The 16,274-nt window shown below is 38.9% G+C and overlaps 1 protein-coding gene and 1 long non-coding RNA gene across 2 annotated transcripts; one reads left to right on the top strand and one right to left on the bottom strand.

Moving 5' to 3' along the window:
- Positions 1-384: 384 nt before the first annotated feature.
- Positions 385-9,087, bottom strand: LOC127658731 (uncharacterized). Its single transcript, XR_007972450.1, has 3 exons — positions 8,952-9,087; positions 8,509-8,579; positions 385-1,107 (listed from the first exon to the last, which is right to left on the bottom strand). It is a non-coding gene; the product is annotated as an uncharacterized LOC127658731 (long non-coding RNA).
- Positions 9,088-9,194: 107 nt separating this feature from the next.
- Positions 9,195-11,829, top strand: LOC127658717 (transcription factor Sp9-like). Its single transcript, XM_052148170.1, has 2 exons — positions 9,195-9,343; positions 10,015-11,829. The coding sequence occupies exons 1-2, from the start codon at positions 9,323-9,325 to the stop codon at positions 11,311-11,313; spliced, it is 1,320 nt and encodes a 439-aa protein (XP_052004130.1). The 5' UTR covers positions 9,195-9,322; the 3' UTR covers positions 11,314-11,829.
- The last annotated feature ends 4,445 nt before the right edge of the window (positions 11,830-16,274 follow it).

Here is a 16,274-nt window from a genome sequence, read left to right as displayed (position 1 = left end):
ACAGTAACCATATTTCAAACAAGATATTGAAGTAAAACAGTAGTAATGTACCACGGTTCATTTTAAATGTTTTGTATGTGTGTGTGTGTGTGTGTGTGTGTGTGTGTGTGTGTGTGTGTGTGTGTGTGTGTGTGTGTGTGGAAACCATGGTTTAAAAAAAAATTACTTGTACCACAAATTAACCATGGTGTTACTGTAGTAAAACTTTAGTAAACATTTATTTTTATTTTTTTAGAATGACAGTGCTTTTTTTATTTTAACCATAATTTTGGTTTTCCTGTATTATTACTATAGTTTTACTAAAAATATCATGGTATAATATGGTTACTGTAGTAAACCACGGTTAATTTTCGAGATGGATAAAGATATTGTGAGAGAACCTGAAATAGTTGCAAGAAAATCCAACATAATATAAAGTGAACGCATACATTTTTGCGAGGGAACAAAAACTATTGTGAAGGAACGCAAAACATTTTTTTGTGTGCTCCCTGTCCTCTTAAAAATGCATAAAGTATCAAAGCAAGTGTAATATGTTTTAAAGAAATATAGAAGCACACTTTTAAAGCAAATAGTTTATTAGGTTTCAAATTATAGACTTCAATATTTTGAAATAAAAACTTAAGAGGAACATTTTCATAGTTAATGTGATAAACTCCACCTGTGGTTACTGTGCTAGGACACATGTGGAAACTGATTTCTAACTAAATTCGCCTTGATTTCAGTTGGTTTAAGATGTTAAATGGGCTCAAGTGGTCTGAAATGTTAATTTCTTAATTATTTTTTCACTCTTTAAGCATAAAAACACATCCGCACTTTAACTGAAAGCCTGTGCCGTAGAACCAACATGTCTGGAAAACTGTCTACCAACACAGACAGACAGATGCACAGTGTGAGACAGACAAACCCCATACCTGACAGGTGTGTGTGTGTGTGTGTGTGTGTGTGTGTGTGTGTGTGTGTGTGTGTGTGTGTGTGTGTGTGTGTGTGTGTGTGTGTGTGTGTGTTCGTTTAGCGTTGGCGGTGCCTGAATGCAGCGTTTTTATCTGGCTCAGTGATGCGGAAGAGGAAGCCTTGAGATGCGGTTCGCTGTTGTGTCAAGCAGACTTCCTGAAAATAGAGACACAGCAGACACACTGACATGAGGTTCATGGCCAGATCAGAACTGTGCAAACATCACAGAGCATGAATGTAGTCATTTCCACTTAAATACAAAAGACAAAGGAAACAATGTGTATTATTTCAACGATGCCCTGGAATTATTACACTGCAAGGCCTGATAACAAGATCTTTAATCCCATAATGGATCTGTTGGATTTGGGATTCAGGGGTCAATTGTTTCTGCGGCTGGAGTGACTGTGTGAGAGCATGACCCCATGTTGAGCAGTATGAGGGATTTCTGAGGCGTCTAAAGAGTCCTTCAGTGACCGCGAGAGCAGCTGTCTCCACCTCACCTGCTGCTGTGAATGTGAATGACTGCTTCGTCGAAACTGAAAAACCAATAGGGCTGAAATTGCTTTAGATTGATGACATAGGGTTTGTGATATTTTGCTGCCAGAATCACACATCCAATCTGACAGCACAACATAATTCAAGGGCACTTTAAAAGTGACCTCTAAAGTACTGAAGGAACCTCTCTGTAACCAGCTGAATACAATAGAGTGAGATCCATCAAATCTGTTTGTACTTGCTAAAGATGAAGGCCAAAAAATTATATCAATGGCAGAAATGTAACCAAATATTTGCGGACAATGCAAAATGATTACACAAGAAGTCGGCACGCCGTTTCAGAAAGTTCCCGTACCCTAGCATCGGCGACAGTATGCCGACTCACTAACATACAACATTTCCCATCAGGCATTGGTTTTAGTGTGTTTATCTTCTCACGTGTCTCAACCAGCAGCCTGCTGTGTCAGCAGTGGGAGAGACCTGGGTTCATATTCACATTAAAACTAGGAAGTAGTCACGTTCACTTATTCTGTGATGAGCGCGAAACACAGGTTTCAAGTGAATGGTGATCAGACCATTGGAGCTCCAAAACAGAGATAAAGGCAGCATTAAAATAATCCATAAGACTCCAGTGGTTTAATCGTGTCTTCTGAAGAGATCCAGTTGGTTAAGGGTGAGAACAGACCAAAATATAACTCCCTTTTCACTATATATGTTGCCATTGCAGCCTTAAATCATAATTCCAAGCCTAGTGTTCGACATGCTCAGTGAGCTAGATGGTGCTATAGGAAGTATAATGACAATATGTACAGTGAAAAGGAGTTATATTTTGGTCTGTTCTCACCTAAAGCTAACTGGATCTCTTCAGAAGACATTGCTTATACCACTGGAGTCGTAAGGATTATTTTTATGCACCCTTAATTTGCTTTTCAGAGCTTCAAATGTACGGCCACTATTCACTTACATTGAAAGGACATACAAAACATAGATATTCTTCTAAAAAATGCTTTGTGTTCTTTGTGTTCTGCAGAACAAAGAAAGTCATACAGATATGGGATGGGATGAGGGTGAGAAAATGATGAGAGAATTTTCCTTTTTGAATGAACTATCCCATTAATTAAGCATTCAAGTCACATCAGAATGATCATATTTATGAGATTACTGTACATGAACACCACCATAAAGTCATAAATCCAGTCAGATAGAGTGGCGATTTTCGGAGATGGGGATATGTCAATTTAAGAAGCATGGCAAGAATCAAGCAAATTGGTGACTGTACAGTTTAGATTTAATTTTTTTTTTTTTTTTTTTTTTTTTTTTTTTGTCCTATTGATGAAGAATAAAGTTTGCCAGAAAAATAAGACTCATTAAGCTATTTTATGTGAGATAGCAGGCTTACAGAATAACATTTCCCATCAGTATACATGTGGCCAAACAAGAATGATCAAATAAGACACACCTACTATGCAGTGTGTAGATGAATACATGTACTGTACATGTCGTTGCACTGGTGCTGAAAAAGCTTCCTGCTTTTACATAAAGTGGAAAAGATGAAAAATTGCCAAAATTATCTAAAATCTAAAATCGCTTGAATGCTCATTACATTGTAAGTAAGAACTTCCTTGGAGAACTTGAATGCAGTTTCAACCACACAATAAATGAAATAGTGTTTATACTGGCTATGTCTTAAAAATATGTGGATTAGACATATGATTGAGAAGAAGAAAAAACTGTTCATAAGAAACTAAGCTGAGTCATATTTAGATACCAGAATAGAGACTGGGCTATTTTCATTTGGGCCAATAAGTAACCACCCAGAACACCCTGGCCACTGCACAGCAATGTGCTAAAAACATAGTTAAAAAACTTAACAACAGCATATCAACAACCTGACAATCACCTAGACACCCCAGCAACTGCCTAGCGATGTGCTACAAACACAGAAAACAACTTTGCAACATCATAGTAACCTGGCAACCACATACCATAGCAATGCACTTAAACACAAGGCAGATCACCTTGACAACTGCAACCATCCAGAATACCCTAGTAACCACATACACTGTTATCACTGTGCTGAAAAGCAAAGAGAACACTTTAGCAACTACCCAGAACACCCTTGTTTATAAAATAAATATTGTTAGACATTTTTAAGAGCACTGGTAATTATTCATACACATCGCACCTTGATTAAATGTAAATGGTAATGTGTTTGATTTACTTTATATGAACAGGTTTCTTGGAAAGGCGGGATATTGATAACATAACTTCCTCATTATTTCTCAGCTGTCATAATGTTTAAGCCTAAACGTATCAAATTCATTTCTGAAAAAACTAATTTAAACTCACATGAGCAGTTTCTTGTATTCCCAAGTGGAGTAAGATAACAGAACACATTATCTGGCGTGTGCTTCGATTGTGATTTTGATTCAGATTTGTGATTTGCAAAATGATACATTCAGAATGCTTTTAGATCTTTTTGATTGGTTCAAAGGAATCAAATTTAAAAGATTTGACTCAAATGATTCTTTCATGAATCAGACATCAATATTGCCAATCTGCATGCATTTTTGCATGTGCAGCTTGTTATGTTTTTGCTGTGTTCATTCGCAAAAGTAACTAAAGGGTCAGGAGAACTTTATTGAAATAAAAGTATACATTTTTCTCTTCAAAATGTAAATTAAAAGTCCAAAGAAATATTTATACTCATGTAAAGTACAAATATTTTAAAACTACTTAAGTATAGTAACTAAGTATTTGTACTTTTTTACTATACACCTCTGCTCCCTTCTCTACTGGACATAAACAGAGCTCACACATGCCTATACGCCCTACAACACTTACCGCTTTGGTGACTGGGGGATGTGTTTTGCATTTTGGTAAGCATACACCAAGTTTTGCTGAAGGAATGTCAACCTACTCTTTCTGATTTCACTGTGAGATCAGGCTGGGTGATGGTGAGGTAAGAATAAGTTATTGACAAACCTATATTGATATATACCATGAAATTGAACTGTAAGGTACTTAAATAAAACACCATAGTATTATATTTACATTTATATTGATGCAGTTGGCAGATGCTTTTATCCAAAGCGACTTACAGTGCACTTATAACAGGGACAATCCCCCCGGAGCAACCTGGAGTTAAGTGCCTTGCTCAAGGACACAATGGTGGTGGCTGTGTGGATCGAACCAGCAACCTTCTGATTACAAATGATGTGCTTTATCCCACTATGCCACCCCACTCGCAGTGGTTATTATCATCATGATAGTGTCAAAAATGGAATTACAATATTATGGCACTTTAATATATACCATGGTAGAGTACAACAGGTATAAAGGCGTCCCTTAAGGATAATGTGCGACCCCACACTTGCAATAGTTATGAAAATGTGTCAGCTTATGCACATGCTTTTGAGACAGCAAGGTGGTTTTTGTTTTGTTTTGTTTTTGAATAAAAAAAATTAAGATAATGCTTATTCAGAATAGCCACTTGAGAAAAGGGTGCACATTTATTTCCATAACATTTCTTTATCCCTTCTGTGCCGTTTAATTACATTTATACATGGTATTTAAATTGCACCGTGAGTCTTCAAAGAATACCATGATAATACAATGATGGTAATGTCCAAAAAACATAGTATTACTATTTTTTTCATGGTATATTTTTATGGTAATACCATTGTGCTTTTTGTAAACGCTATGTCAGCTATATGGTTAAAAAGGAGTGTATGTGATCATCATATTTTTCATTTATAGCTGACAGAGCCGTCAGTCACACGGTCACTGCAGAGATTAGCAGTGGTGGACTGCAGTACTTTCCCCACACACAACTCATCCCTCTGCGCTAGAAATTACAGACGAGAGGCAGGTCGTGTCGTGTTTGAGCCGAGAATCGAGGGATTTTTCACTAAGCACCTGTTGGCGCGTGCGTTTATCTGAGCTGGATCCTCCGCGCGCCACAAACATGACAGTGTACTGAAAGAATGAGTCTCTGGAACAGAATCAACTGGAATGACAGACACTTACGAAACACTGCGGAACACGACCCAACATAACTTTAGCCCCGTAAAAATAATAACTATATTAAATAAACACGCGTGTTTTAATTATAAAATAATAAAAACTAAATATGTCATAAAACAAGAATTAAAGACTAAAGAGTAATGTACAAAAATAGCATGATAGCACAAAAGAAATAGTAAATATCAATAAACACCTAACAGAAAAAAAGAAAAACAATGCTACACACCATGCAAATTTCCAAGAAGCAGGCATGCATTAATGTGTCGCAGTTGCTCTATTGTGACATGAGCGTCAGGCACGAGGAGAATAATAGACGACATTCACCGACCACTTAAGAACAAACACGACATCATTCGCCGTGACCTGCATGCTATTGTCAGAAAGATCCACCGCAGGTTCTTAAACGTCATGTGCACTGATAAGATCATAGCGTTTAGATATTGAAGTGATCAGAGAAGGATGTGTTTTTGTAAAAAATGTTGGATGATGCCCCCGCGACCCGACTTCGGATAAGCGGTTGAAGATGGATGGATGGATGGATGGATGGATGGATGGTTGGATGATGCATATAAACTGCGGGTTCCCAAAATGCACCTGACTCTGGACTTCAAATGGAGGCTCTACACCTTATGAACAATGGACAATTTGACAAGTGCTTTAATTTTGCAACAGGGATTCGATTGTATTAATGGTACTATATTCAATTCATAGCTGTCATGAAGTACATTTTGACACGAATTGCAGGTTATGTGTCCACTTGTACATGCTGCCAAATCAGGCGCATCTATGCATTTCCACAAAGTAAAAGCAATGCCCAAACACCGAAAATGAAGACATTGTTGTGGCATGAATAAATTAGTGAACAGAATAAGACAATACTTGTCTTGTGTTTTTTTTTCTTTTCTTTTTTTTTTCAAATCTAAAAACAAATGAAATAATTCATTGAGAAAACACAAAAGGAGTGTGACTGGTTGATTGCGCTTTGTTTTGCGCCAAAATGCGCAACCAGAATAATATAGGCATACATAGAAATTCTCATTATAATAATAATAATTTTATATTATAATAATAATTGTTCTACTTTAGCATGCAAGTAGAATAGGACATATTCTTCAACCAGCCAGTATTTGGTTAGACATTCGAATTATTTAACATGCTTTAACCTGTCAACGGAGAGAACAGGGATCTGTTTTACTGTCAAACTCATGAAGTGCGCAAACACACAGGGAAATTACTGCTGGCCTCTTAAAATTGTAAAGACAGATGCGTTTAACCACAAAACCAACCTACATAATCTCTGGAGGAGTGACACTGTTTGCAAAAACGATGAATTTAACTGAGATGCGAGTACATATTTGTTTTGACTCTCTTTGCATTGTCAGAGGAAACCAGCCTGTTTGTGGTGATCAAGTGAAGGACATGTGGTAGAGAGGGGTTTAAAATGAGTCAGATTAGTTAATTGTCCACAAATGCGCTTTTCCTCTTAAGGGTGGGGGCAAATTAATCCCAGCGGCAACCGACAAAAAAGTCTCCTTTCCAGCCTCTGTAAATATATAGAGGTTTCGAAGCCGGCTAGACCCTTGTCCTAATGAATAGGCCCGGATTAATCATTCATCTTGTGTTGTTTAACGCTGTGATGGATGTATATCGTCACTCAGGCTCAAGACAATAGATGCACAGCGTTTTGTTCTTACCAAATAAATCACTCACGTTGTTTAAGGTACATTGATCAATCTAATGACTTGTAATAGGCTCCTAATTACCACAGAAAAGTGCTCACCAGGCACCAGCCGGACAGTTTTTATTTAATTCTAAACTGATTCTTCATGGTTTTATTCTAAATATGCTGAGTGACCTAAGATCCTATAAGTACGGATAAAATGCAATTATTATTATTATTATTATTATTATTATTATTATTATTATTTTGAATTATAGTCTAATTTAGTCATTTGTAAATGAAGAAACATTTGAATAATACAAATATATTAAGGTTTAAAACATTCTACAAAGCCAACCCATTTAAAATGAAAAGTACAATTTAAAGCAGTTGTATTATAAAATTATTTAACTCCCATTTTGAAACCACTCCCAAGACAAAAACAATTCAATAACAATGCTATTCACAATTCATATATTAAAGGCGAGAATTGAATCCTCTGTTTTTATCAACGTCTTTTACACACGCTTTGCCTGCTCTGTTGATCATTTAATTTTTTAATTACATTGACATACGGTGCATGCGCATACACACAGGGTACAAATCTAAATATGTAACCTAAACCTCTATGAGCCTCAGGCCAATTTGTTTATGCTGAGCAGTCGTTTAATAGTGTTAATTGTTCCTCCGTCAATTTGCGGTGATTGCAGAAATCATTTTGACACTCAATCGCTCAGATTTGAATAAATTGTTTTATATTCCCTAGCTCTCTCAGGAGGGAATTTAAAGCAAAGCGCTTTGGAGTAAATTGCATCCAGACTGACTGGCAGCGTTCAGCCGCTATAATAGCGCATTATTTGGTCATTTTGAATACTGTAATGCACAGCGTTTCGGCGGGGCCATTCTCAAGAAAATTGCTTTAACTTTTAAAAGGACGGCGATTCGCTCTCAAGCAGCACCATTGTTACATTATGTCATTACCCTTAAATGTTTTAACAAGCAGCGCAACACACTTTTATAATGCATTGGTCTTTACATAAAAAGCAATAAATAAATAAAGAAAGAAAATTCGGAGAAAAAAAAATCGTGGTTAATTATTTTGATCTCTGCTCTCCATTCGAAAGGATTTGTATTTATTATTATTATATATTATCGATGGAATGGTATGAAAAGTAGTCAATCTGAAAAGCTTTTTTTTTTTTTTTAAGATTTCTTGAGGTTTTAGGTCATGTGCTTGGGTGCGTTTCTTGAGGTATTTAAAAGAAGCGCGAGGGTGAGCGCACGCGCCCATTAACACCGCAAACTCTAACTTACTACCCCAACACCCCCACACTCCTCCCTCTTCCCCTCCCTCACACAAACAAAAGTGTACACACCTGTTGTGATTTTAATGGTGCCCCTCCGTCCTCTTCATCCAAGGTAACGTCTTGTATTTCGGTGGCTGGTTCTAATTTGAAATGTGGACGTATTTGACATTTGAGAACAATAATTAAAACAAAAAAACATATAAATCAAAAAATGTGTGTGTGTTTTTTTTAACACGTGTGACATTGACACTATAAGCTCTGTACAGGGAAATAAAAGCATGGTTACTTAATAATAACGCTAACGATCTTAAACAGAAATATCGTTTTAATCCTTGAAGAAACGAACACTTACACATTAAACTGACAATATTACTAACAATGCTCATCACATTAGTCACATTCAAGTGCAAACGGTTACGCGCGTGAATCTTCCATTTTACGCATAGGCATGTGCACATGCACAAACAAACAAAACATATATTTGAGGATCTCAATCGAGATGAGGAGCTTACCACAGCCAGATGACTTTTAAATACCAACATGTGCTGAGCACCACAGTCAAGATACTGCGTCTTCATGCCCATATAGCCTATATATATTAAACGCTGGAAATAGCTGATGGCTTATTGCTTGACGGTGGGATCAGTGTTCCCCAGTCATTGATTGACGTTCAGCTTTAGTATTTCTGTCATGGTCGTGTCGCTTATTGGTCGAATTCGACTCGTCATGCGCTCAGATTGGCTGAGTGTTGCAGCCAGCTGTACTTCAAAGCACGCGCTCACTATACAACTCGAGTAGAGAGAGTAAAGCTTCAGCGCACTGTCACACTGGAACACGGAGTCATTGTTCTCGTCAACTATTTGGTCTAGGAAAAGGCCTGGATATGGCTACGTCTATACTTGGGGTAAGTAAGCATTTATTTTAACTTGGACATCAAGAATTTTCTGCATCATTAGCGTTAGTAAAATCCAATGTTACCCCCTCCAACTTTTCAATGACTTTTATCTTCACTCCTAAAAATAACAGTGAAAATCTTAACCAAAAACACAGCCTTATGGCATATGGGGGAACCTTTTCAACTCCCACAAATAACTTTTTATTCACTCATTCTTTAGAAAACTTTCTAAGTGCTTTAAAGAACCCAGACGCTGATTTTAAGAACGTCCAGAACTTTGGACTCTCCAAAGAACAACATGAACTATATAAACTCAAGAATAATATAATAAAAATGTTCAGAGACGCTAAAAATGACCACTGGACAAATATTGTATCTGCTTAGTGTAGCCTACTGTTTATTCTTATGAAAATTGTGTCATTATGGAGTCTATGTTTTTAGCCTGGCATTCCATTATCGTAGTCTAAACGGGATCGATTTATGAAAGATTTTATGTTTAGCGAAGACATGAAGGCAAAGTTTGAATTCCTTTGAAAGTTAGCGGGGAAAAGTCAAGCAAGTCATTTTAGTTGGTGCTTTAATATTTTAATGGTGAGTGGTTTTCCAATTGTTGGATTATGAAATCCCCCCCAATTGTGTTTCACAGTGTAATAAACAGCACACTCTTTTCATCCACACAGGAAGAGCCGCGGTTTGGAACTACCCCTTTAGCTATGCTGGCTGCAACCTGCAACAAAATCGGCAACACCAGTCCTCTCACGACATTGCCCGACTCCAGCGCGTTTTCAAAAGGTGGATTTCATCCCTGGAAAAGAGCCTCTTCGAGCTGCAACTTGGGCTCCAGCCTGCCCGGATTCACGGTGGCGACAAGCCGAAGCACCTCCGGATTAACGAGCAACACCGGCACGGGCAACAGCGCTTTCTGCCTTGCCTCCACCTCGCCAACGTCCTCGGCGTTCTCCGCCGAATACGGCAGCTTGTTCTCCAACACGGCGAGCGTTTCCTCACAGGAGTCGGGACAGTCCGCGTTCATTTCCAAAGTTCACTCCACGGCGGAGTCTCTGTACCCGCGGGTAGGCATGGCTCATCCGTACGAATCCTGGTACAAGTCCGGTTTTCACTCCACCATCTCGGGCGAGGTGGCGAACGGGGCGTCCGCCTGGTGGGACGTGCACACGAACCCGGGCTCGTGGCTCGAGGTTCAAAATCCGGCCAGCACGTTGCAAACTTCGCTGCACTCCGGAACTCCACAGGCCATCCACTCCCAGCTCAGCGGCTACAGTCCAGATTTCTCCACCCTCACGCACTCCGCGTTCAGCTCCACCGGCATCAGCCCCACGGCGTCCCACCTCCTGTCAACAAGCCAACACCTGTTGACGCAGGAAGGATTCAAAACTGTGATCCCCACATACACCGATGCGTCGGCCACGAACGCAATGATATCGGGCGCCAGCTCGGGCATAGGAACCTCCTCCCGGTCCTCAAGGAGATACTCCGGACGTGCCACGTGCGACTGCCCGAACTGTCAGGAGGCCGAGCGGCTCGGGCCAGCCGGTGCCAGCCTGCGGAGGAAAGGACTCCATAGTTGTCACATCCCGGGCTGCGGCAAAGTCTACGGCAAAACGTCTCACCTCAAAGCGCATCTGAGATGGCACACCGGCGAGAGACCCTTTGTGTGCAACTGGCTTTTTTGCGGCAAAAGGTTCACCAGATCAGACGAGCTCCAGAGGCACCTGCGCACTCACACGGGGGAAAAAAGATTCGCTTGCCCGGTGTGCAACAAGCGCTTTATGCGGAGCGACCACTTGAGCAAGCACATCAAAACACACACCGCTGGAGGGGGAGGCAAAAAGGGCAGCGACAGTGACACCGACAACAGCAACCTGGAGACCCCCAGGTCAGAGTCGCCGGAACTGATTTTAGAAGGTGTAAACCCACGGGTCACGGTCGAAGGTCAGTCTCCACACCACGAGTCCTGAACAACATGACCTCAAAATCCATTTTCCTCCTTATGGGTGAATCAAGAAAAGCAAACGGGTCTGGACTATGTGACAAACTTTTAATATTCTGCATTTCTTGGGGGAAAACGAGATGTCATGGCTCATAAGCATTGGAAACGGCAAATTCAGTACAACACTGGCTATTTCTACATTGCACAAACACTTCATCTTTCCGGACGATACATTCTGGTCAAGACTCAGTGCGCAAAAGAGGGAACTAAATAGCCACGCTTGCCGGTAGCGCTAAATGTGTAAATCCACAAAAATGTTTTTTTTTTCTTCTTCTTCTTCTTCTGTAAATGTTACTTAAGATTGTTTTGTGGTGGATCCTGAAATTCAGGGAATTTTCTTTCCTTTTGACGCACTTTGTGGATGTCAGTATGTATGTTACACAGCTATTTAAAATTCATTTAATCTTCCCTTTACCTTGTTAAAAAAATATAAATGTTTAATTGTAAAAAGTCACGCTTATAAGGCTTTCATTTTGTAATTAAAGGGATTTAAAATCAAGGGCTTGGGTTGTCTGATGCAGTTGTTTTCATAAATTCATTTGATTTATTTTTAATCTTAAAACTACATTATCTTGGCATACATTGAAATTATTTATTTAACAAACATTTATTTAAAGTTCAAAAGAAGAAGAAAACGAATCGAATAATGCTTATATTTACAGAATAGATGTCAATAATATGGGCATGTTTTCCCAGTAGCATAAATCAATAGTTAATGTCCCTGAAAGGCATTTTTGTCCAAATGAAAATCTTGTTAAATAGTATTAATTATGACTCGGAGCGCATCGCAGCCCCATGTGCCGTGTATTGGCGATTAGGGATTCGTGTCTTATCAAATATCTAATTACTCTCCGAGACATCATTTGTTCAGAGGCTTTTTATCGCACATTTTCCGAGGGGATTCGGTGACAAAGGGCCTCTGAATATTTATTTGAATTGCTCAAATTAACTGCTTAAATTTGCATGTCAAACGGAAAATGTCCATCCGAGAGAGGGCTGAAGGCATAAAGCATCATTCTGCTTTTATAAAACGCTACACTTGATTTGGTGTTATGGGAACAGTTTTTTCCCCAGTCTTTTTTTTTTTCTTCTTCTTCTTCCCCTTTTCTGGATGCCACTTTTGAAAGGGGAAATGAGGAGAGGCCTTATGCAAATGTTGAATTTAAAATGCTATCGCAGTCAAATGGTCCCTCGCTGTCATTTGAATATCAGTGGCCCTGTACTGAAAAGGTTCAAGGATGCTCTCTGACTTCTTTGTGTTTATCCAGTGCAGCGTCCGATCCCACAGAAAACCCGGAATAATTACAGCTCAAGCCACAGCCTGGGAACTCGTTAGGGCTGTGCGTCTGCTCAAAACACTTGCTGCGGTACAAGGTAAATTGACCAGAAGGCAATAGACTAAAATTGTTTTCATTTCCTTTTGTGTGCTGGTGGCCGGTTCCGAACAGGCAGTTGCCTAGGGGAAAAAAACACAACTAGAAATAATTTAACGGACTAGTGAAAAATAATAACATTTTGCATATAACAAATACAAAAAAAAAAAAAAACCCTAAGAAAATCATCTATATTTATTTATTATATAATTAAATTTTAACGAGTCTTGTCAAATAATTAAAGGTTATAGAAAAGACAAATTGATTTCCGTTTTGAAACAATTCAGGCAATGTTTTCTCCAAATAACAGAACGCAATTCCGGGTCTTTTAAAAGTTAATGTAGGATGCAACGAGTTTATTGCACACAATTCAAAATTTGTGTTACGGAAATGGGCGCTATTTGGGCGTGAAGGCATTCACAAGCACGCTTTACAATTATATGGTTCTTTTAAGATTTACAAACGGGAGCTTATACATGGACAAGAGCTCAGTGCTTTTCAGTCTATTGGAGGGGAATGATGCGCCTGGGGTTGCGGACAGTAGCGCTGTCACTCACAGCCTTTTGTTCACGTTTTCCTGGAATGCCCTCTGACTGCGCGCGAGGCAGAAGTCAACTTTGTTTGCGCGCGGCAATAAAAGAGAGATCAAAGCCACAGCGGCTGAGTTTCCCGCGCGTCCGGAGCGGCGCTTCTGTTTGAGCTCTACTTTGTTGCAGCACTGATCATGTTTACAAATTAAAGTTCAATCAATAATAATGTAATTAATCCATTAACTTTCCCTGCACGTTTTACTATCGCATTTGACTTTTCAATATGCGCTAGCCGAACATATTTTTCCGTGACGACAATGTCGAAAATAAAGGGTTTATTATTGTTGTCATTATTATTATTATTATTATTTTAATAAGTAAAAATAATTTAATTGTACATAATTCCACTGTTGGATACTTCAGCGACACCCTTGGGCTCATTTAAACATTAGGCTACTAAATATTGTGATATATGGTTAGCCTATGTTGTCCTGATGTGGCGTCACAGAACAGCAGAAACGTAATACAAATAAAATTATTCTTAAAGAAAATGCATGTCGGATTTGTGTTTCAAAGCAAGTATTAGCCAAAGAAAAAAAGAAAGAAAAAGCACCATAATAATCCCGTCAATTATATGCAAGAGACAAAATGCTGAACAGGTTGGTGTCAGTTTCACCACGTTTTCCGTTTTAAATGTTTACGTTCTAAACACCAAAACAAACTAATTGTGTTTACAGGTTATCAATAAATAATATGAGAGAAAACCCTCACAGACGAAAAGTAGAAATGTGCAGTTGTTAACAAAACAACTGTGTCCTGTGAGGAATACTTTATTTGCATCTGGTTGCAAGAAAAGTTCAAAAACCATAAGTGACAACAGCCTTATCATTATTATTATGAAAGGTTGACTTTCCTTAAGAGGTTTCTTGCAACTGGGCCCTGACCCTAAAATTACGTTGGATGGTGTGACCTTAGATTCAGATTAAATATCATTTTTGACTTGAATAAAATCAATTAATTTAGATGATACCACAAGAAGCACATTTTAAGAGTACCTGACATTTGTTACGCTGCTGAATTTAAAACTATCATGGCACAATTACATGTGGAAAATCACAAATTGAATTGAAAGAAACAACACACTCCCATTTAAACACTCAGGAACAATTCAAGCTGAAGTTAACTTATCCTGATATTAAGTTTTGTTCAAATTAATGCAATGCAAGTTTCAAACGACCTGTATTTAAGACATTTTTCCCCAATAGAATTCACAAGGAATCTACAGTTTAGTCATAAACTACATTTGGCACTATCTGTTTTGCATTTTCCACATATATATTTATATACATACAAATAAGAAAAACGTTAAAATGCTCCAACACGTGTTGTTCCAAGACATCACATTAACCATATTTAAAACACTCATCACACCAGTTTAATTAATTGTTTCTGAAGTGTGCCGTTTCTACATACTTATGGCGCCCTCTTCTGGTACAAATACCAACACTGCCACGTAATAAAGGAAAAGTTCACCCAAAAATGTAAATTTTCTCCTGCATCTCCTTACCTCTCTCTCTTTCTCATCCCTTCATCTCTGAGGGCTTCTGCTCCTGTCTCTTTTTTCTCTTCCTCTCTCCTTACTCCTATTCCTGTTCCTCTCTCTCCTCCCCATCTCTCTCTGCCATCCCGTCTTGTTCTGACTTGCCCTCTGGTGACCTTTGGCCCATCTCTCCTCTTCCACCTCGCTCATTGTGTGTCAGAGAGCACGTGTGTTTGGAGTCCAGACTGTGGGAGCATTTGTTCCCCTGCTTGTGTTTATCAAGCTCTCTCTCTCAGAGCTACTGTCTCTGAAAGGGCTCTCGTTCTTTTGCGTTTCTATCCAGATTGTTTGTCATCCTCAGAGTAGATGCTGCTGCTGTCTGAAGGGCTGCTGGATGAACTCTCACTCTTGGCTTGTTTCTTTTTTTTTTTTTTTTGTTCTTCTTCTTCTCTTTTTTCTTTTCAAGGTGGTCATGTTTTCTATGGGAAAAGGGGGATGAGAGTTTTGTGAGTGGAAACATTCTTACCTCAAGCACAAAAACTGGTCATAGACCGCTATATCGCCATGCCAGAAAACCGAGATTAAATGCATCAAATAATAACTGTGTCCAGTTGGCCGATTATCAGAAGTGATCATTCTGTTTTCTGACATTTGCAAGAGAACTCTGAGTAAACATTGTTAAGGTAATGGTCCTGTTTTAAAACCACTATGTCTTCAGCATAGTGCAATGTGCAATATGCCTTACATGCAAAGACAGTGGGCATGTCCATGAAGTTTGGTATTTTTATGAAGGTTTGCACAATGTCTAGGTGTAAGTTGGTTGGCGAAGATGTGTGCTCAACATCCAAGTGATATAAATGAAGACTGCCGGTTCGTAAGATGTCGGTGGCTAGTGAAAAATAGAAAAAGACCATTTGTGTCTTATTTTTGTGTAGTAACTATGTCCTTCTTGAGTGTCAGGTTTATCTCTATGGCATGCTCTTTATATATGGAAACAGTGGTGCTTGTTGGGACTAATTGGATGTAGGCTCCATTACATTTATAGAGAATACAAGTATAAATAATACTTAATCACTGACACACAACACAGCTAGTTTTAAAGGAATATTCTGGGTTTAATACAAGTTAAGCTCAATTGACAGCATTAGTGAAAAAAACATTTCAAAGTCCCTTGTTTTCTTAAAAAATCTGAGTTAAAGTGAGGCACTTACAATGGAAGTGAATGGGGGCAAGTTCAAATACTCACTTTTTAAAAGTATAGACACAAATGATCTGCACTTACATAGCACCTTTTTAACCTTGACGGTATTCAAAGTGCTTTACACTGTGTCCCAATCACGCATTCACACACACATACACATACACCAATGATGGCAGAGCTGCCATGCAAGGCGCTAGCCTGACATTGGGAGCAACTTGGGGTTCAGTGTCTTGCCCAAGGACACTTCGGCATGTGGAGGCATGGATTCGAACCACCAACCCTGCG

Source organism: Xyrauchen texanus, chromosome 18, assembly GCF_025860055.1.
Source record: "Xyrauchen texanus isolate HMW12.3.18 chromosome 18, RBS_HiC_50CHRs, whole genome shotgun sequence".
Lineage (NCBI taxonomy): Eukaryota > Metazoa > Chordata > Actinopteri > Cypriniformes > Catostomidae > Xyrauchen > Xyrauchen texanus.
Note: the sequence above shows the minus strand (reverse complement) of the source record. Positions and strands in the feature narration are given on the sequence as shown.